A 21,149-nucleotide genomic window follows, 5' to 3' on the forward strand; every position below is an offset into this window, starting at 1 on the left:
CTGGATTTTCTGTATGGTAGTGGAGGGGGCAAGACCTTATAGTGCCCCCAATACAAGGCAAGACATTTGTAAAAATAAATATTGATGAGCATCAGGCTTCGAGATGTGTCAGACACAAGACAAACCTGGGGCTTGTCTACCTGATTTCACCGAAGAAGCCTTGGAGCCCCAGTTGAAGTCATGACCACGTTTCCCACTCAAATTCTCAAGAGCATGGGTATTATTAAAGATATGGACACTGGGTTTGAGGAGACACTTCAAAATGAAGTCACACTCCAGCTAGTTGAACTCCCAGGAGGAGCTGCAAGGCAACAGTCAACTCCCCCATCCAAGAGGCAATTTTTTGGCAGGAAGAAGTTCCAACTTCAGGAAGCAACAGTGACCCAAACCTTTTCCCCATTGTTTTCATTTACCTGGAGCCCAGAGACACGAATCCGTCTCTCAACTTCAGACTCTGACCATGAACTCAGTGTGGAACGATTTGTTCAGATGCATGCCAATTTGCATTATTCCAACTTGAACACTAAGAGGGATGTCTCAGAAACCAAAGTAACTAGTGAGATTTCAGGAACCAGTCCCAAAGTACAAGTAAACTGTCCTGACAAAATGAACCTGTTATTTTTGAGGATTATTTTTCCATTGCTGGATTTCTTGGGATGTTGGAAGAGAAAGCAGCCTATAGAGGCAGGCTCATGCAGAAGTGTCCTTCCGCCTCATTGAAGGAAGGCAGAACCTTGGATCACAGATGCGGACTTATTCAGGTGCGCTGCTTCCCAGCAACACTGCCATGCCAGACCCATTGCCTCCTCCCCTTCTTGCAGTTGAAGGAGTAGAAGAAAGAAGCTATGCTGTTGGCCCTTCCAAGCCTAAGCAGAGGGAGTTGGATTTGCCTCTCTCATCAAGGTATTTGGAGATACTCTGTTCCCCAGAGCTAAGGCCCAGCAAAGCAGACTGTGCCCCCAAGCTTGACATGATAATCCTTTGTGCTCTGATCTCACTCTCTGGCAAAGTGTGTCACTTTGACCAGTATCAGGTGCTCAGAGAGATTTATGATTTTCATATTAATCTGCCTAAAGCCACCTATTGCATTTCTTGACATGCTCAGTTTTTTTTTGAGGGGAGAAGACAAGGAAACTGGGACTAAGTGACTTGCCCAAGATCACACAGCTAGTGTCAAGTGTCTGAGGCTGGATTTGAACTCAGGTCCTCCTGACTCCAGGGCCAGTGCTCTAACTCACTGTGCCACCCAGCTGCCCCACAATCCCTGTTTCTTTTAACAGTCAAGTGAACAGAACCAGGTACTGCCCTCTTATTCCTGCCATGCTGTACCCCATTGAATAATCACAAGGCTCAGTGACTTGACTGTCAACTTCATAACTGTTCCCACAGGACCCAGGAATGACTACACTGTCCATGGATGAGCCTACCATGGGAACTGCTAAGAGCAATTGTTTTGTGGTCCCACCCACTTTATGTATATAATACCTGTATTTGCCTGAGCATGTTAAAGCCCTGGTTGGGGGTTCTTCTTACAAGCACTGAAATTAATTCTGAAATTAAAATTCCATTTGATCTGACACCTGCCTCTAGCCTTCTCTGTTCTGCTATGGCCATTTTCAGGCTTTTGAGGCAGGTTCCAGTGTGGTTGACATACCTTACACCAAGGACAAGCATTGATGAATCATTTCAAGGCAAATAAAAAGCTTGCATCTGAGAATGTAGAATCCCTGGCACCTTAACTGGACCACTCCACTAGTTTCAGGTCTGCAACTGGTTCCAAAATGAGGAAGAAATACAGTTTGTGTACTTGTTGGATGAAGAGGTAAGAATCAGCATTCTTTCATCATTCCAACCAGAAGGTGCTACAGGCAGTTAGTTGTCTGACACATTAAACTTGAGATTGTGATCCTCTGCCCTGGCTTCCCTGGAGAACCTGCAAGGATGAGATTTTGTCAGATGGAGCTGTCCCTGAGGATATGTATATCCTGAGGAAAGGTTGGTCTGAGATCGGGTGTAGGTAGCATGATGGAATATCTTCTAGAGAAGTAGGAAGTTTATCTGGCTAGCCTAAGAATATCCTGCATGAAGTTTGAAGTCTTGAATGACCTTTGGTCACAAAGCAACATGGACTCATGTCCCTTGTGAGAATGGTAGGGGAGTAGGGGGGAGCAGAGAAGAGGATATTAGGATTCTATTCCTTGTCCCTGTTGTTCCTGGGAATCAGGTCCTTAACTGCATACTATTACCATACAGATTGATTTCCTCATGGTATAATTTAGTCTACCCTGTGCAGTGTTTTATGCTCTGGCAGAGACCACAAGAGCAACAAGGAGAAAATGGAAGACTGAAAGAATCAAGTTTGTGTGTCAAGATACTTCAATTTCTTTGAAGTTTGACTCTGCTAGAGGCTGGAGGGGGTCCCTAGATTGATCTGGGAAGGGTATAATGGATGGAACTGAGACCAATGCTCAGTTTAGATGTTGAATAAAAATCAAATACTCCTAGATCATTCAATAATTACAAGACAAAGAATAGCATAAAAGTATGTTCAATGAGAACACTAGTTCTTTAGTTTGAGTAGATAAGGCTCTCCTCACTTCCACTTGGAAGCTCCTCTGGTAAGCAGAGCTCATTGTGGCAATGGGACATCTTGGGAAATCTATCATATCTGAAGGACCCTGACTTCACATGGGTAGGCCTTTTATGCCTTTAGGTTACCAAGCAGTCACACTAATTTGTCCAGATGCCCTCAGACCACTGCTCTAAGGGAAGTACATAGAGCCTTTACTCATTATGTAAATTGAATCCTGGGGACAGCTTTATTACCTTTTCAGGGAAAATGGAAAAGCCTAACCCTCTGTGGAACAAGGACAGAACTGCAGTAGATAGTCAACCCTTTGACAAAGGTTAAAGAGCTAAATGCAGAGGGTGCTACCTATGACAGCCATCAGATGAGTGGGCTGAAGACCAGTGTGTATTACCCAAGCACCTACCATGTGCTAGGCACTGATAGGCACCTTGTCTTAAACTTACTTGATCCTCAAACCCTAAAAGGTAGGTGTCATTGTCATTTTTTGCTTATATATTAAGGAAGATCTGGAAAAATGTTTAGTTTAAATTTTAAAAAAAAGTTTAAAATTAGGCTTCTCTCTTATTCACCTCTCCATTGAGAAAGGAAAATAAGCCCCCTTCTACAAGAAGGTATGTAAGTCAAAGCTAATCAAAATCTCATTGTCACTACTAAAGAAAGTTATGTCTCAAACTATGTACCAAGCATCAGCTCTTCCAGGAAGGTAGGCAGAGTTTCATCATGAGTCTTCAGGAATTGTGGTTCATCATTGTATTGATCAGAATTCCCATGTGTGCACACACATACCTGTGTCACTCTACATATACACACATTTAGTCATGATCGACCTTATCATTCTATCTTCTTCCCCCACTCCCAGCTTCTGACACCCACCCATCCCAATACAAAAACAAAGACTTCATGTAAGATATGTCAATTAAAAAAAGTCCACTAGTGGCTGTCAAAGATTTCTCATTGTGTACCAGAGTCCTTTGCCTCTATCAGGTGGTAGGCAGCATATTTCATCATTATTTCTGTGGAATCTTGCTTGGTTATTATGCTAATCTGAGTTCAATGCAATGGTATTCCATTACATTTACAGACCTCACTTGTTCATGTTCTGCTATTTATATGGCTAATCCCTCAATCCAATTCTTCACCACCTTGGAGAACTGTAGATATTCTTGTACATCCTTTGAATTTATTTTTTGCTTAAGACCAATCCCTCTCAATCCATCCTGCCTCTAATTCCCACTCCCCTTTCCCATTTCACTAGAGTGAAATGTATTTCTGTATTCAGTGTATTGTGGGTATTCTTCCTTCTTTTGACTAGAAGAGGGAGGTTCAAATATCAGATACTCCTAACCACTCACTAGGTAATGTCTACTTGTGCAGCCTACCTCATCATGAGAATATTTCCTGATCTTTGTTTCCATCTGCCAACCTCAGTGTTCTTCTCTTCCCCTTTCATTCTTTGCTTAATATTAAGCCAAATAATCACTCCCAAGCCTTTTCTAATTGGATTCCCCCTATGAGGCCAAATAATATCAGAGGAGACACATTTTTAAGTCCCTTATGCTAGTTAATTCTCATTTGCTTTATTTATGTTTCTTCTCTTCCCTTCTGTGTGAACTTCAAGGTTTCTCTGCCATTCTGGTCTTTTCATCAGAAACACTTGGAAGCAGAGCACCGGCCCTGGAGGCAGGAGGACCCGAGTTCAAATTCAACCTCAGACACTTGAGGCATTTACTAGCTGTGTGACCTTGGGCAAGTCACTTAACCAATTGCCTGCCAAAAGAAAATGCTTGAAAGTCCTTTCATCAAAGGTCATTTGGTCTGGTTCATTTTCAAGATGTTAGGAGTTTATGGGGGAGTTTACTGCATTGCTTCTTTCACTGCCATGTTGGCTCTGCCACCCGGAGATGTTATCCTCAGTTTGCATAGTTGAGGAAACTGATAGATTTTTAAGAGATTTACCCCAGGGGTCACATAGTTCTTAAATGGCTAAGGCTTGATTTGAACTAAGGTCCTTCCCTTAAGATTAGCCTTCTGGATTTCTGGACCAGTGCTTTTTTTCCCCCAGAGCTGAAAGGAAAGAAGCTCTTGGAAGAAATTTTGCACAGGCAACTCAAAATTGAGTAGGAATATACAAAAAGAACAAGACGCATAAAAAATAGGATAAACGTGAAATAGGTCAGAATTGTCAAGGCCCAGGATCATTTGAGGGGAAAAAGGACAACTAGAGAAAGGTTGCTTCAAACTCTTGGGAGAAGAATGAGAAGTTAGGACTTTGGCTTGGGGCTGGAAGGGATAATTGACCAGTTGCAGAATTGCTTAGCTCTTCATTTGCTTTTCTCTGCCAAGGAGAAAAATGTTTACACTTGAAGTAACCGAAAAAATGACTAAGTTCATATAGATGCTAAGGAAGCAGATAGCATCAAATGGTTTGATAACTAAATCCTTTAGCCCACAAATTACATTATGTTGGAAGGACTTGCTGATAAAGATTGAGCCACTGTCATTAATATTTGACAGACCAAATGAATACTAGAGAGGTACCCTAAGATGAGAGGGGTTTTGAATAGACCTGAAGATTTTAGATCAATGAGCTTAACATGAATTTCTGAGGTGGTGGGGGGGAAGGGCAGAAATCTTTTAGAATGGATTAAAAAATGGTTGCTAAATATTTATAAAGGAAACTCATGAGAAGTCAGAATGACTTCATGCCAAACTAACTTCCTTGTTTTGACATGGGAAAAGTAGATACAATCTATCTATAATTATCTAAGTTTTTGAAAAATTCATACCTTTATGAAGATAAAGTATTTAAGTGCTTACTATGTGCTAAATGGTTAGCATACACAAAAGGGGCAAAAGACACTACATGCTCTTAAGGACCTCACATTCAGGCAGACGATAGCTACATACAGGATAAATAGGAAACAATGAAAACCATTAGGAGGGATTGGGAAAAGCTTCCCATAGGTGGGACTTTAAGAAAGCCAGGGAGGGTAGTAGGTAGAGAGGAGGAAGGAGAGCATCATCACAGGGTAGGAAGGAGAGGGAAGGAAGAGAGCCAGTGAAAATGCCTGGAGCTGAAAGATGGAATGTCTTGTTCATGGAAGTGAGGAGGCCAGTATCATTTGATTGGAGAGTATGTAATGAGGAGTGAGGTATAGGACTGGAAAGGGAGGCATAGACTAGGTCATGAAGGGCTTTGAATGTCCAACAGCATTTTGTATTTGATTCTAGAGGAGGCAATGGGGAACCACTGGTGTTTACTGGGGGTGGTAAAGTACAGAGTGGTGACAGTTAGATTTGTGGTTTAAGAAAATCACTTTAATGGCCAAGTAGAAAATAGATTGGAGTGGGGAGAGACTTAAGGCAAGCAGACCCACCAGCAAGCTACTGCAATTGTTCAGGTGTGAAATAATTAGAGCCTGCTCTAGAGCAGTGGCAATATTAGAGCAAAGAAGTGTTCACATATTTGATTTCACCTTTGCAACAAGGAAAGACTTTGGCAACAAATCAGTATGGGAGTGAGAGATAACTGAGAAGTAGAGGATGAAACCTAGCTTGTGAACACGAGGGACTTGGAACAAGGGTCAGCTGGAATCTTGGTTGCCTCCTACCAAGTCCTATATGGGATAGGTGAGGGCCCATGCCTAGAGGCAGCATTCAGTGGGTAAGGAACAGTTGCAGGCTGTAGGTGAAAGACCTAGAGAGGACCAGGTTCAGAATCAATAGTTTGTCTGGCTCAGGTCCCAGGATGAGAGCAGAGGCTTGGTCCCAGCTTGAAGCACACAGAAGAATTAGGGCAGGAGGCAGGAATTATAGACTAAAGAGGACCTGCAGAACTTCCCAGCTGGCTGATAGTAGCTAACTTGAGCTGATTTACTGTTGCCAAGACCCCAAACCAAGTCAGGAAACCTGCAGAATTAAGATTCCAGCGTTGGGGAAGGGGAACACCAACTTTGCCATGATCAGACCACCTTAACACTGAAAGATTTCAGGTCCCCAGCCTAAGCTGTACTTGAGATCCTGGAATAATGCAACATTCAATATACCCAAGAAAGCATCAGCAAGACCAAAGAGGACACAAACTCTACCAAGATATTCCCTCCAGGAAGAAAACAGAAACTAACCAAGTTAAATGCTTAAGTCAGTTATGATATATAAACATGATGGAGCACTATTGTGCTGTAACAGTGAAGGCATGGTTTTAAAGTAACCTGAAGAGGCATTTGAACTGGTGCGTACTAAAGGGGAACACAGAACCAGGAAGAGTTTATGTGGAGAAAGTTTTGTAAATAGCACTTTGAAATGCTTTGGAATTCTGATGTGTAATGATCAGCCACTTTCCCAGAGGACTAATGAGACATGCTGCCGCTATTCCTTCCCCCTCCTTATACAGATACAGGTGAAGGACTCAAGTCCACAATGAAATTTTTGTATATAAACAAAGTAGAAGTTTTTCTTCCATTACTATGCACGTTGAAAATATGGGTTTGGTTTTTAATTTTATTCTTAGTGACAGCGGGAGTGAGAAGAAAGGGGGATTTTTTTTTCTTTTTACTCTTCACCTCCCTCAAGACTTTAGGGAAAATAATTTGGTTTTGTCTAGCTTGTTCTTAGCTCCCAATTTCTATAGACACACTGAGAAAAAGGCAGTTTCAGAACTATACAGAACTCTAACCTTCGAGCCAAAGGTTACGTAGCAAAGGGCTACATCACAAGGAAACCTTGCGAAGAATCCAGGAAGGGAGGAGAGAATTTCTATTCATCCAGAAGCTTTGAATCATCCATTTGCCATGTGTTCTTTTCTCCTGACTGAATTTACTTGTAGTCCAGGGTCCCAGACTCTCAGGGATGTTTATATACTTTGGTCCTTGCTATATTTACATAGTAAACAACTTTCAAAAAAAATACTCAAATGGATGCATCCATCTTCCAGAGTTGTGATAATAGAAGTGAGATTCATAAAACACTATAGAAGTACCATCTATTTTCAGAACAGCCAGATGGCACCCTGAAGGCTAAGTATTTTGAACATTAGTTACTTAAGAATCTTTGAAAGATGTAGATAAAGAAATTACTCTAATAAACAAGGTTGCAAAAAGGATATATGCTAAAGGGTTGGCACTGAACATTCAGGAGTAGAAGCCATAGTTTATGGTCACACATTGTCCTGGGAGCTAAGGCTTTTCCTTCCCTTGTCTATTATCTTTAATAGTTATTCTTGCCTAGGTTTACCCTCTTGGCTCCTTTTGCCCCATAGCTTATTTCTTCATTATTTAGTCTTATTTACCTAGACCACCCAAAATCAGTTCTTAGATTTAAACTGTCAGAGCCAGTCTATCCCTCTTTGGCCCTCTTTAATGATTAAGGCCAATTGGTTCTATAACCTCTCTAGTCTAAATAGGGTGACTCGTACTAGCCTCTTTCCTCTGTCTCAATCCTGGTGTTTTGTCTGTCTCAGTGGTCCATTGAAGTTGCTGACCTTGGCCTGTCTCATTCTTGCATAATCCCTGCTGGAGCTATTGTCTCCTCTGGTCACAAGAGGTCCAGGTTGAATGCTGGATGTCATCCTGGTCTCAGACTATATCTACCAGCACAGATGCCCAAACATTAAGTTGGCAGTGTTTGCTGATGTGGCTATCAGTACTGAGGAAAACCCAGCTGAACCTTGTTCTCCTTGTAGATATATTTGACAGACAGCTCAGTCAGTTGTTTCTTATTCAATAGACCAGATCCAGATGTGGCCTTCTAGCCCTGATTACTGGAGCTCAAACTGGCTTGGCAACACTCCAACCCTCCTAAAGTGTGTGCAGAGTTCCTGATGCCTTCTCTGGCAAGAGCCTCTCCTAGAGCTTTCAGGCTTTGGGCAAGAGGAGTAGGAAGGAGAATTACCAGAGAGGAATCAAGAGGTAGCCTGGTATCCCGGGGTAGACCTGAAGAGATCATTAGTCACAGCTTTCCCCAGAGGAAAGGATAGTAGAAGTAGTTTTGCAAATTCTACCCAAATTTCAGGTCAGGGGCCTGGAGCAGCAATCAGCCTAGATGCAAGAGGAAAGTAGTTCTGGTATCCCCTTCTCTGTATATTCTCCAAGTTCCAAAAGCCCAAAGTTTCTCAAACACATTTAATGGGGCTGGGAGTTAGAAACAGATGACTAGGTGGCAATACCCAATGAGTGCCTACAGTTTCATTTACACAGCAATCTCATGATATACCAGGGTAAGCTGTAATCTATTGCCTCAACTTTACCTCTGATTCTTAGTTTTCTTTCAGGTTCAGCTCAGGAGCTATTTCTTCTTCAAAATGGCTCTTCCTGATATTGGGTTGGGGGCAGGGGAACCTTCCTGTGTACCCAAATTGAGGTGTTTTTAGTTAAAATACTAAGGCCAACTGTTTCTGCTGTGGCATATAACCTCATTATATCTTGGTGTCCTGAGTGATATTTGTCTATAGAAACCTTTCCTATTTTTAAGGTTTTCTTGGCCTCTTTCTTGTGGTAGGCTACCAGTAAGTCATTAGATTGGCAAAAAAGAGGCTCTGCCTGTCAGGCTTTGTTGTTCTTTGCAAGGACTTTGTAGAAACCCTGCATTTAGTTTTTTGTTTTGTTGATAAAGCTGGCCACTGGTTAGACTTCTAGGACTGTTCACTCTGTTGATGCTTTCCCCACTAGTCTTTGAGGGAAAGTTTTAAAGACTTGCCTTCACCTTACCTTGGGGAAAAAAATGGAACCTAGTTCTTAGCTACAAAGTGAAGCCCCAGTGCAGACCAGCTGCAGCTGTTGTCTTAAGGAAGTTTTAGGGGAAATTTCAGGGTAAAGTTTCCTTTACCCACAAAAAAGATTTCTATGCAGTGGAGCTAGAAAGCTGACAGTCTGGAAACACCTAATTTAAAAGTAGAATAGCTATTCAGTGTGGTGATTAGTGAAGAAAAATCAGCGTTGCTCACCGACTAGAAGTCCCTAAAGAACAGAGTTCATGATGCCTCTGGGCACATACTGGTTATGTGACCCTGGGTAAGTCCCATGGCTTTTCTTTTTTTGGTCCTCTAAGCCAGAGGTGTCAAACTCAAACAGTGGAGACCACTACACTGTACATGCTGGCCCCATATTGAGACTTGGAAAGCCACAAGTTAATTATGTTCTAATTTATCTTTGTTCCTGTTAAGTATTTCCCAGTTATATTTTTACTTGGTTCAGGCCACGTTCAGTGTAGATAGCTGGAATGTAGCCCCTCCTGGGATGTGTTGGACCCCTCTGTTCCAAGGCATCTTTAAGTTAAAGATATAGATCTATAATGGTAGAAGTTCCATCATCTAGGTGTCATCTATATGAGGAAACTCACAGGTCTAGTCTCTAATTAGGGAAAGAAGTTGACAGACCTTGGTCTGTGATATAAAATGTTTTTAGAGGAGTTAAAGGCAATTTAGCAATCAAAGAGGCTTGCTGTTTAGGAACATTTGAATTTTTCACCATCTTTTCCCTTGACCTTTAACCTGAATTTGGGCCAAAGACCCCTATCTGCTCTTTACTCTTCTCTCTAAACATAAGACAGAGAAGCTACATGGTTTTTCATTTAGTGTGTCCAGTATCTACTTTCATGAGTCATTTCTTAGTTAATTTCTTCCTTAAGTCATCTAGGAAAACAGATGATTTTAAGGCACCTAAGTTAATCCCTTTGGGATCAAATCTTTTTCTTGTCTAGTTTCCTCTGCTGCCCAACTGTATGTCTTTACAGAGATCACCAACTTCTCCTTCCCCATCCTCCCAGAAACCTTAGGACAGCTAAAAAACAAAACAAACAAAACTTCCTAAGAATAGAGAGAAGTCAGAATCAGGCATTTTAAAGACCACTTAGGAGAGAGTCAGAAGAACAGAATGATAGAAAGAATCCACACAAATGCTGGATTCTCCAGATAAACAACTGCTAGGACAATCTCAGATTATTCTAAGGTGAAGAGTCCCATCCTCAGTTCACTCTGTTCCGGAAAGCTGCTTAGTAGAGCCTAAAAAGCTGCCAAGTCTTCTTTAAAAGGCTCAAAGACTAAGTTGTAGAGTAGTAGTTCAGAGACAAGCGTTCTCAGCATAACCCCCACTTAAAAAAAAAAAAACAGCCGGCTTGTCTCAGACTTATATACCTTTCACGGGCACTTAAGTGGAATTACTTTCACCTGGATCTGGTAAAAAATACTCCACCCACATCCCCTCCCCACCTCTTCAGGGCTTTCGGTTCTGCCCTGAAGGCAGACAACTGGGGCCTCTCACCAGGTAAGAGAGTCTGTTAACCCATACCTTGCTAGGTATGGCACCTCTCAGTCTTCCAAAGAGCTCAGGTGCTTTAGTTTGAGTTAAAAATTCTGTCAAACAGGATGGTAGGGATAAAATCATGAAAAGTCATTTGTGACACCTGGCTTTAACCTTACCCCCCCCCCCCCCCCCCCCCGCCCCCACCACAGGAGATTTTTCTTTTCTTTTATCCCTCATCATCTTCTTCCCCTATCCTTCCTAGGAATACTAGAAATGGGATAGAATAACATTAAGTGAATGAGACAGAAATTTCATTTGTCTGGGAATAGTGTGTGTGTGTGTCTGTCCTACAGAGAAGATGCCTTGGAAAGGAGTCTTGGGCTTAAGTTTTGGTTTTGCCACTTAATCGGTGTGTAACCTTAGAAAAGTACATTCCCCTGTCTAGGCCTCAGTTTCTTCATCTGTAAGACTGGTCAATATGACAAAAGTGGAGAATGACAAATATTGGAGGGAGCGTATAAAAACAAGTATGGCCATCCACTGTTGGTCAAGCTGTGGGAAATGGTCTGCATAGAAATAGTTATAGCAACTCTTTTCAAGGTGGACAAAAATTGGAAACTAAGGTCCTCCTTTGGGGGGGGAATGGCTAAATAAATTACGGAAAATGAACATAATGGAGTATTATTGTATTCTAAAAATGATGAAATGGGCAACTTCAGAAGAAACCTCTGTGAACTATGGTAGAGCAAAGTGAGCAGAACCAGGAAAACAAATTTCACAATGATAACGTTAGGGAGAAAAAAGCTTTGTTTTGTTAGACTAGTTATTCATTTGCTGAATAGGATGGGGGAGAAGAAAAAGAAAGGGAAAGTAAGAGATTCATAAATAATTTTAAAAGATATAATGGAATAATTATAGTATAAAAAGATAAAAATTTAAAATAAAAAAAAAATTAGTTGCAGCAAGGTCAATACACAAAGAATTATAGGACAGGATCATAGATCTAGAGTGGGAAGAGACCTCAGAGAACATATAGTCCAAGGATTCTTTATCTGGGATCTGTGAATAGCTTTTTTTTTTTAAATTTTGATAACTGTATTTCAATATAATTGGTTTCCTCTGTGGCAGCTACTCGGTGCAGTGGATAGAGCACCAGGCCTGGAGTCAGGAAAACTTAAATTCAAATGTGGTCTCAGATACTTACTAGCTGTGTGACCCTGGGCAAGTCACCTAACCTCTGTTTGCCTCAGTTTCCTCATCTGTAAGATGGGGATAAAAATAGGACCTATGTCCCAGGGTTGTTGTGTGGATCAAATGAGATAATATTTGTAAAGTGTTTGCACATCGTAGGTGATATTATTACAATCCTGTGTATTTTATTTTATTCATTTAAACACATTTGAGAAAGGGTCCACAGCACAGGGGGAAAAACAGGTCGAGAATTCTGATCTTGTAGAACCCTTAAATTTACAGACAAGAAAACTGAACACCAGAGACATTAAATGACTGCTCAAGGTCTTAATGCAGTAAGCCTGAAAGCCACAAATAGCACAGATATTAAAGATTGAAATTTTGTTTAGCTTATTAGGGAAGGGGACTAAATGAAGGTCAGAGCAGAATTACTGAATACCTTGTATAGAGTACTTGCTTAATAAAGGTTTATTTAATTTAATTGACTAGTCAGCCTGCTATCATAAATAATGATAGGACCTCTGAATCTCCCATTTGAGAGGATTGTAAGAGAGACTAAAAGAGGACAATTAGTCCAATAGCTTTCCTTTCTGGAATATTTTACAGCATATAAAGAGCTTTGTTCACAGTCAACATATGAATTAGGGAATACCCTTATTATTATGGGTCTTCCCTCAACTACATATTTTTTATTTTAACTTTTTATATTTTCTTTTTATGCTATAATCATCCTCTTTTTTATCTTTTAAAAATATTTATTAATCTGTCACTCCTTTCTTTCTTTTCACCCTTCTTCCTGCAATAGGCAGATTATAAAAGGAAAAAAAAGCCTTTAATAGATAGCTGCATACTCTAGTAAAACGAACTCTCGCATTAGCCACGGCCAAAAACTGATTTTTCTTTTTGCATTTTAAGTTCATCACTTTTCAGGAAGTGAGTGGTATGTTTCATCCGTATTTTTTAGAACTTGTGACATTATTGTGTTGATCAGAGCTCTAACATCTCTCAAAGTTGTTTTTTTCTTTTTATTCTCATTTTACTCATGAGCAGACAAACAAGAGCAAATGGAGGCTTAAAGAATTCGAGTGACTTGCTTCCAGAAACATAGATATTTAAGTGGGAAATCTAGACTGGAACAGAGGCTTTTGGACTCGAAGTCCAATTTGCCACTAATGATGTATGTACATGTATATGTTTATGCATGTTATACACTCCTGTGGAGAGAGATATTTATATATACACACATATGCATATGTATACATACATATATATACATACACACATGTATATACATACATACACACACCCCTATATATCATGGCTTTTTACTAGATTGTAAACTCCTTGAAAGCTAGCAGTAAAACACTAGCTAGAATGGGGTCCTATACGCAATAGTTATTCGATACGTTCATACTATGGTACAATATAAGAGTAGGAGGGGATCTCTAGTTCAAATAAATCTAATTTTACACAAGAGGAAACAAACACAGAGGGAAGGTGATTTGTTCAAAGTCATAGAATGAATTTGTGTCAGAGCCAGGACTGGAGCAAAAGTTCTCTTGATTCTCAATTCATTCTTTATTGAGCTATGCCAATGGATTTTGGTAGGATTAGGTGGAATTTGAAGTGGTCCTTAAAAATGCTTTGTTTTGCATTTTGGAGCTGATTTACATAGATTGTCTACTGAGTTCTAACACCACAAAAGTACTTTCAGCCAAGAACTTTTGTGCAGAGGGATTGTCTGATCCTCAAGTAATGGTTTTTTTTTGGGGGGTGGGGGCGCAGCTAGGTGGTGCAGTGAGTAGAGCATCGGCCCTGAAGTCAGGAGGACCTGAATTCAAATCCGGCCTCAGACACTTGACACATGTCCTATCTGTGTGACCTTGGGCAAGTCAGTTAACCCTGATTGCCCTGCCTTCCCCCATGCAAAAAAAAAAAAAAAGATTTTTCTTTTCTCTCCCCAATAGAATAGACAATACTAAAGGAACTGATACAGGTTGCTATCACAATGTTTGGAAAGTGCTAGGACCTCATTAAGGAAAGGGTTATGTAAATAGTATTAGTGGGCATTAATTAGATTCCTGAGAATTTTTCTAAAATGCACATTATTCTTTATAGAGATGTTCAGAGAAGGTATTTAAAACACAGAAAGTCAGAATCTGAAGGGATGTGGGATAACAGAACTTTAGAGCTTTCAGGGGGATTTGAAAACATAACATTAGAATATTGATAATATAATGTTACTACTGGGGAGAATTTTGAACTCAATTTTTTGTTGGGTCTCTGCTGACATCTATATATGTATTTCCTCTGACAATGTATATTATAACATATGCATGTATTTTCACTCCCCTTTCCTTCTTTTTAGCTTTGATTGCTGTCTTTTGCTTTCATTTCACAATCATTTCAAGGATACAGATCCCCTTCTCCACACATGCCCACTTAATGAATTTTCCCTTGTAACAAAACATTGGCTAAGCAAAACCAACCAATGTAGTTACTGCATGTGACAGGATATATCACATTCTGCTCCACAAACCTCCATCTATCCTTATCTCTTCTTTCAAGCTAAGATTGGTCATCACAATTACATAGTGGTTGTCTTTGTTTTAGTGTTCTTTTCGTTTACATTGTAGATATATCTAAATATCTTTCCTGGTTATGTTTACTTTTCATTAGGTTATATACAAGTCTTCCAGTGATTCGCTGAATTTCAGATTTTGATCTTTTCTTGTGGCACAAAACTAGTGCATTACATTAAAATACCATTACCTAATTAATAAATGTCAATTTGGTTACTCCCCCATTTTTATTACCCTATAAGTTTTAAGAATAATTCTCCTGCCATCTTGATGATACAGTAATCCTTCCTATGCAAATCTTTCCAGTGCTCTCTTACAAAACCTGCTCAGAGGGTCCACCCAACATGATGGAAGCCTTCTTTTTATCACTTATAATGTGAGGACTTCAGTGGAACACAACGGATCTCTAAAATTTTTCTCTCGCTTTTACTTACATGACTAGCTCATCTTCTTTCCTAGTTTGAAACCTCTCTGATGATGTCCTTCAGTCAACTCATGCTATGTCTCTCTTGATTGCCTTTTGAGTGATCTAAAAGTTAATTTTTGAAAAAGATTGTTGAATTCCACAACTTATGTGTGTGTGTGTGTGTGTGTGTGTGTGTGTGTGTACTGATATTGCTGATGTTCTTGCAAGGCCTATCCCCTTTAAAATATTAAGATACCAATTTTTTTTTTCTGGGAGTATTTTCATCTTTTTCAGATATCTTTGTTCTCCATTAATTAATTAATTTTTAGTTTTCAACATTCACTTCCACAAGATTTTGAGTTCCAAATTTTCTCCCCATCTCTCTCCTCCCCCCACCCCAAGACAACATGCATTATGATTATCCCTTCCCCCAATCTGCCCTCCCTTCTATCACCCCCCTTCTCTTACCCCCTTCCCTTCTATTTTCCTGTACAGCAAGATAGATTTCTATACCCCATTGCCTATATATTTACCAGTTGCATGTAAAAACAATTTTTAACATTAATTTTTAAAATTTTGAGTTCCACTTTCTATCCCTCCCTCCCTCCCCACCCACTCTCATTGAGCAGGCAAGCAATTCAATATAGATTATATGTGTGTAGTCATTCAAAACACTTCCATAACAGTCATGTGAAATATTAACTATATTTCTCTCCATCCTATCTGGCCCTATATTTATTCTATTCTCTCCTTTGACCCTGTCCCTTCTCAAAAGTGTGCTTCTGATTACCTGCTCCTCCCATTTGCCCTCATTTCTATCATTTCCCACCCCGCCTGCTTATCCTCTTCCCCCCTACTTTCCTGTAGGGTGAGATAGATTTTTGTACCCAATTGCATGTGTATGTTATTCCCTCCTTAAGCCAAATCTGATGAGAGTAAGGCTCACTCATTCCCTCTCACTTCTTCCTCTTCCTTGTAAAAGTTTTTTCTTGCCTCTTTCATGTGACACAATTTACCTCATTCTACCTCTCCCAGTACATTCCTCTCTTACCCCTTAATTTTATTTTTTAGATATCTCTTTCTATTCAATTCACCCTATATATACTTATATATACACATATATATATACACACACACATACATAACATGTAGAGGGCCAGCTCTGAGAAAGTCCATTCTGGATAAGATACAGGCTGCGTTTTCCCTGAGGCCTGTTCTTGCCCTTGGGCTGATAACTCATCACGCAGGCTCTCCAAACCCCACCCCCCACCTTGGCACACACATGCTGCTTAGGATGAAAGCTCTCCAAAGCTCCTTGGCACATGTGCTCATTCCAAAACCTCCATGGCACTCATGTGCTGAACACCACCTGTGGGCTATTAACACAGTATTGTTTATGGCAAAAGGGGAGCAAAAGCATGAGGAAGCCATGCAAAGGGGAACTAAGCATGAGGAAGTCATACATTACAACAAATGCCTCACATGTGAACTTGTTGATTCTGCTTGCCTAAAAGGTATATAAGCCCTTTCCCTCTGCATAATAAATGGAGCTGTCCTTTGCTCTTCCACCTGGTCCGTATTTTCTTTTCACTCTCTGTGGCATCCTTTTCACTCTCTGATGGCTACAGCCACTGGAGGCAAGTGGCGGCAAGAACACACACATATACACAGACACATACATATATATGTATACATGTGTGTGTATATATATATATATATGTGTGTGTGTGTGTGTGTGTGTGTGTTTGTGTATTCATTCCAACTACCCTAATATTGAGAAAGGTCTCATGAGTTACTAATATCTTTCCATGTAGGAATGTAAAAAGTTCAACTTTAATAAGTCTCTTATGATTGCTCTTTCCTCATGCTCCTCTTAATTCTTGTATTTAAAAGTAAAATTTTCTATTCAGCTCTAGTCTTTTCATCAAGAAACCTTGAAAGCCCTCTATTTCATTGACTATCCATTTCCCTCCCTGAAGTATTATATTCAGTTTTGCTGAGTAGATGATTTTTTGGTTTGAATCCTAGCTCCTTTGAACTCTGGAATATCATATTCCAAGAGCTTCAATCTTTTAATATAGAAGCTGCTAAATCCTGTGTTATCTTGATTGTATTTCCACAATACTTGAATTGTTTCTTTCTGGCTGCTTGCAATATTTTCTCCTTGACCTGAGAACTCTGGAATTTGCTACAATATTCCTAGTTTTCCTTTTGGGATCTCTTTCAGGAGATGATCAGTAGATTTTTTCTATTTCTATTTTACCCTCTGGTTTTAGAATATCCGGGTAGTTTTACTTGATAATTTCTTGAAAGATGATATCTAGGCTCTTATTTTTTTGATCATGGCTTTCAGGTAGTCCAACACTTTTTAAATTATCTCTCCTGGATCTATTTTCCAGGATCTATTTTTCCCAAGGTATATTTCACATTGTCTTCCATTTTTTCATTCCTTTGGTTTTGTTTTTATAATTTCTTGATTTCTCATGAAGTCATTAGCTTACATTTGCTCCATTCTAATTTTCAAGGAATTATTTTCTTCATTGAGCTTTTGGACCTCCTTCATCATTTGGTCAATCCTGATTTTTAAGGTATTTTTCTCCTCATTGGCTTCTTAGACATTTTTTGCCATTTGGGTTGGCCTATTTTTTAAGGTGTTATTTTCCCTTCTTTAATAAATTTATTCTTTTATTTTTAGTTAACAACACTCAGTTCCACAAGTTTTGGGGTTCCAAATTTTCTCTCCTGGCCTCTCCTTCCCCCTGCCCCCCAAGATGGCATGTCATCCAATGTGGGTTCTATTAACCTTCCCGTTGAACTTATTTACATAATAATCCAGTTGTAAAGAAGAATTATAACCAATGAAATGAATCATGAGAAAGGAGAAACAAAACCAAAAAAGAAGAAAAAAAAAGAGAACAAACAGTTTGCCTCAATCTGCCTCAATTCAGACTCCATAATTCTTTCTCTGGATGTGCATAGCTTTTTCCATCATGAGTCTTTTGGAGCTGTCTTTGAAGCTTGTATTGATGGGAGGAGTCAAGTCTATCAAAGTTAGTCCTCATAGATACTGTGTGTCTATAATCTGGTATAGTGATCTCCTGGTTCTGTTTCCCTCACTCAGCATCAGTTCATACAAGTCTTTCCAGGTTGTAATGAAGTGTATCTGTTCCTCATTTCTTATTGCACAGTAGTATTCTCTTACATTCATATGCCGCAATTTGTTTAGCCATTCTCCAATTGATGGGCATCCCCTTGATTTCCAATTCTTTGCCACCACAAAAAGAGTTACTATAAATATTTTTGTACACATGGATCCATTTCCCACTTGTATCATCTGTTTGGAATATAGCCTTAGAAGTAATATTGCTGGGTCAAAGGATATGTACATTTTTATAGCCCTTTTGGCATAGTTGCAAATTGCTCTTCAGAATGGTTGGATCAGTTCACAACTCCACTAACAAGGTAGCAATGTTCCAATTTTTCCACATCCTCTTCAGTATTTATCATTTCTCTGTTTTGTCCTGTTAGCCAATCTGACAGGAGAGATGTGGTACCTAAGAATTGTTTTGGTTTGCATTTCTCTAATCAATAGTGATTTAGAACATTTTTTCATGTGGCCATAGATATCTTTAATTTCTTTCTTTGAAAATTGCCTCTTCACATCCTTTGACCATTTCTCAATTGGGGAATTACTTTTATTCTTATAAATTTGGCTCAGTTCCCTGAATATTTTAAAGATGAGGCCTTTATCAGAGATACTGGTTGTAAAGATTTTCTCCCAATTTTCTGCTTCCCTCTTAATCTTTGTTGCATTGGCTTTGTTTATACAAAAACCTTTCAATTTAACATGGTCAAAATTGTCCATTTTGCATTTTGTAATGCTCTCTATCTCTTGTTGGGTCATAAATTCTTCCATTTCTCATAAATCATACAGGTAAACTATTCCTTGCTCTCCCAAATTGCTTATAGTATCAGCCTTTATATATAAATTATGAACCCATTTTGACTTTATTTTGGTATGTAGTGTAAGATATTGGTCTATGCTCAGTTTCTGCCATACTATTTTCCGATTTTCCCAGCAGTTTTTGTGAATTAGTAAATTCTTAACCCTGTAGCTGGATTCTTTGGGTTTATCAAAGAGTAGATTGCTATAATTGTTGACTATGTGTCTTGCATGTAAGGTGTTATTTTCTTCAGTGATTTTCTGGGTCTCCTTTAGCAAGCTGTTGTCTCATTTTTCATGATTTTCTTGCATCACTCTCATTTCTCCTTCCAGGTTTTCCTCTACTTCTCTTACTTGATTTTCAAAATCCTTTTTGAGCTCTTCCATGGCCTGAGACCAATTCATATTTTTCTTGGAGGCTTTGGATATAGGAGCTTTGACTTTGTTGTCTTCTTCTATTTGTATGTTTTGATCTTCCTTGTCACCAGTAAGATTCTATAGTCTGATTTTTTTCCCACTGTTTGCTCATTTTCCCAGCCAATTACTTGATTTTTAGTTCTTTGTTAAGGTAGGATTCTTGCTTCTTGTGTGGAGGGTGTATTGTCCGAAGCATCAGGGATTCTGCGTATCTGTTTTCAGAGATACTTTTAGGGACCTGTAAATTTTCCACTCTTCTAAGGTGTTCACCCCTCTCCTCATCTGTTCTCAGCTCTATGAGTGACCACAAGCACTCTTTTCTGCCTTGGAACTGTGAGGAGGATTCCCTCTCCATAGCCGCCACAAGCTCTTCTTTGCCCCAGAACTACCACCCAGGACTGTGACCCGGATCCAAGCATGGGCAAAGCAAGAGAATCCTGCCTTAGCACCAGAAAAGAGATCCTTGTAATCCCCCTCTGATCAGCCACTCAATCCCCCAATCCCCCACCATCTGTGGGTTGCGAGAGTGTTCAAGGGAAGACTAGTACTTTTGATGTGAAGGCTGCTGAGCCCTTTTCAGGGCTGCTCATCCACCATTGGTGTCCACTTGCCACTCAGCTCTTATACGTGGCTCAAGAAACTGTAGCATACACAGCAGCCTTTTCCTGGTACACTGTCTGGTAGACAATCTAAACCAGGTTGAGTATAACTGATGGACCTTAAAACCCATCTATGAGTTGGAGGGTGTCTATACCAAGCTTGTGAAGTGAGCAGTGGGGTTCCTAAGAAGGCTGTTCAGACACCCAAGGAGCTGCTGAATCCCTCTGCTGCTTTAGTCCCATAAGAAGATGAAATAGGCAGATGTGAATATTTTGTTTCAACTGGCTATGAAGGCAGAGGAAACAGATTCTGTGGAGTGCTTAGAGCTTGGTCAGACATGGAAGATGCCAAGGTCATCTGCTGCATTCAGAGCCATCTCCATTTTGCCATTGAAACTCAATGGCTCTGGAAGAGAGAGTGATGATAACCACTACAACTCAGCCTCACGTAAATCCAGTTTACATGTGAGTCAAAATGCGTGATTTATACCATTTTATTATTTTACTATCTCATTAATTTATAATCTTACTATTCAATAATTTTACAATTTTATCATTTCATAATTTTGCTATTGAACCATTTTACTATTTTATTGTTTACTATTTTACTATGTTACTATTTTTACCTACCTTGAAGTCCTGTGGTAACAGGGAAGTTATGAAGCAGTAGGTTTAGATACACTGGGAGCTGTAGTCACAACCTTGTACACAGGCAGCACAGGCCATAGGGTCATCTTCTTATAGGACTAAAGCAGCAGAGGGATTCAGCAGCCCCCTGAGTATCTGAACAGCCTTCTTAGGAACCCCACTGCTCACTTCCTGGCATGAGGAAGGGGGTAGAAAAGGTACCCTAAAAATTGCTTCACCTAACTCTGGCCAGCTTACTACAAAACGCAGGGATCCCATCATGAGGTTGAAATAACAACACACCCACTTTTGCAAAGATGATTCCACTTACCATTGGTACATGGAATGGTGCACACTTATGGACAATAAAAAATCTAGTAGACCTCAAAGACAAACAGCTCTTGTGAGAAGACTCAGCAGATATCATATCCACATAGCAGCCATGACTGAAACAAGGCTAACAAATGAAGGCCAACTTACTGAAGTTACACCTGAATATACACTTTTCTTGAGGGGGCCCCAGTGATGGGGGGAGTCATGAAGTTGGTGTAGGTTTC

General features: G+C 39.8%; 1 protein-coding gene across 1 annotated transcript in view; it reads left to right on the forward strand.

The window, feature by feature from the left end:
• Window positions 1-213: 213 nt before the first annotated feature.
• The window catches only part of LOC118833450 (DNA (cytosine-5)-methyltransferase 1-like), a 79,224-nt gene continuing 58,288 nt past the window's right edge, over window positions 214-21,149 (forward strand). Inside the window, 1 exon segment of the mRNA XM_036740810.1 lies at window positions 214-556. Within this exon segment, the coding sequence (XP_036596705.1) occupies window positions 214-556 (343 nt within the window).

This window comes from Trichosurus vulpecula, chromosome 1 (assembly GCF_011100635.1).
Source record: "Trichosurus vulpecula isolate mTriVul1 chromosome 1, mTriVul1.pri, whole genome shotgun sequence".
In the NCBI taxonomy this organism is placed as follows: domain Eukaryota; kingdom Metazoa; phylum Chordata; class Mammalia; order Diprotodontia; family Phalangeridae; genus Trichosurus; species Trichosurus vulpecula.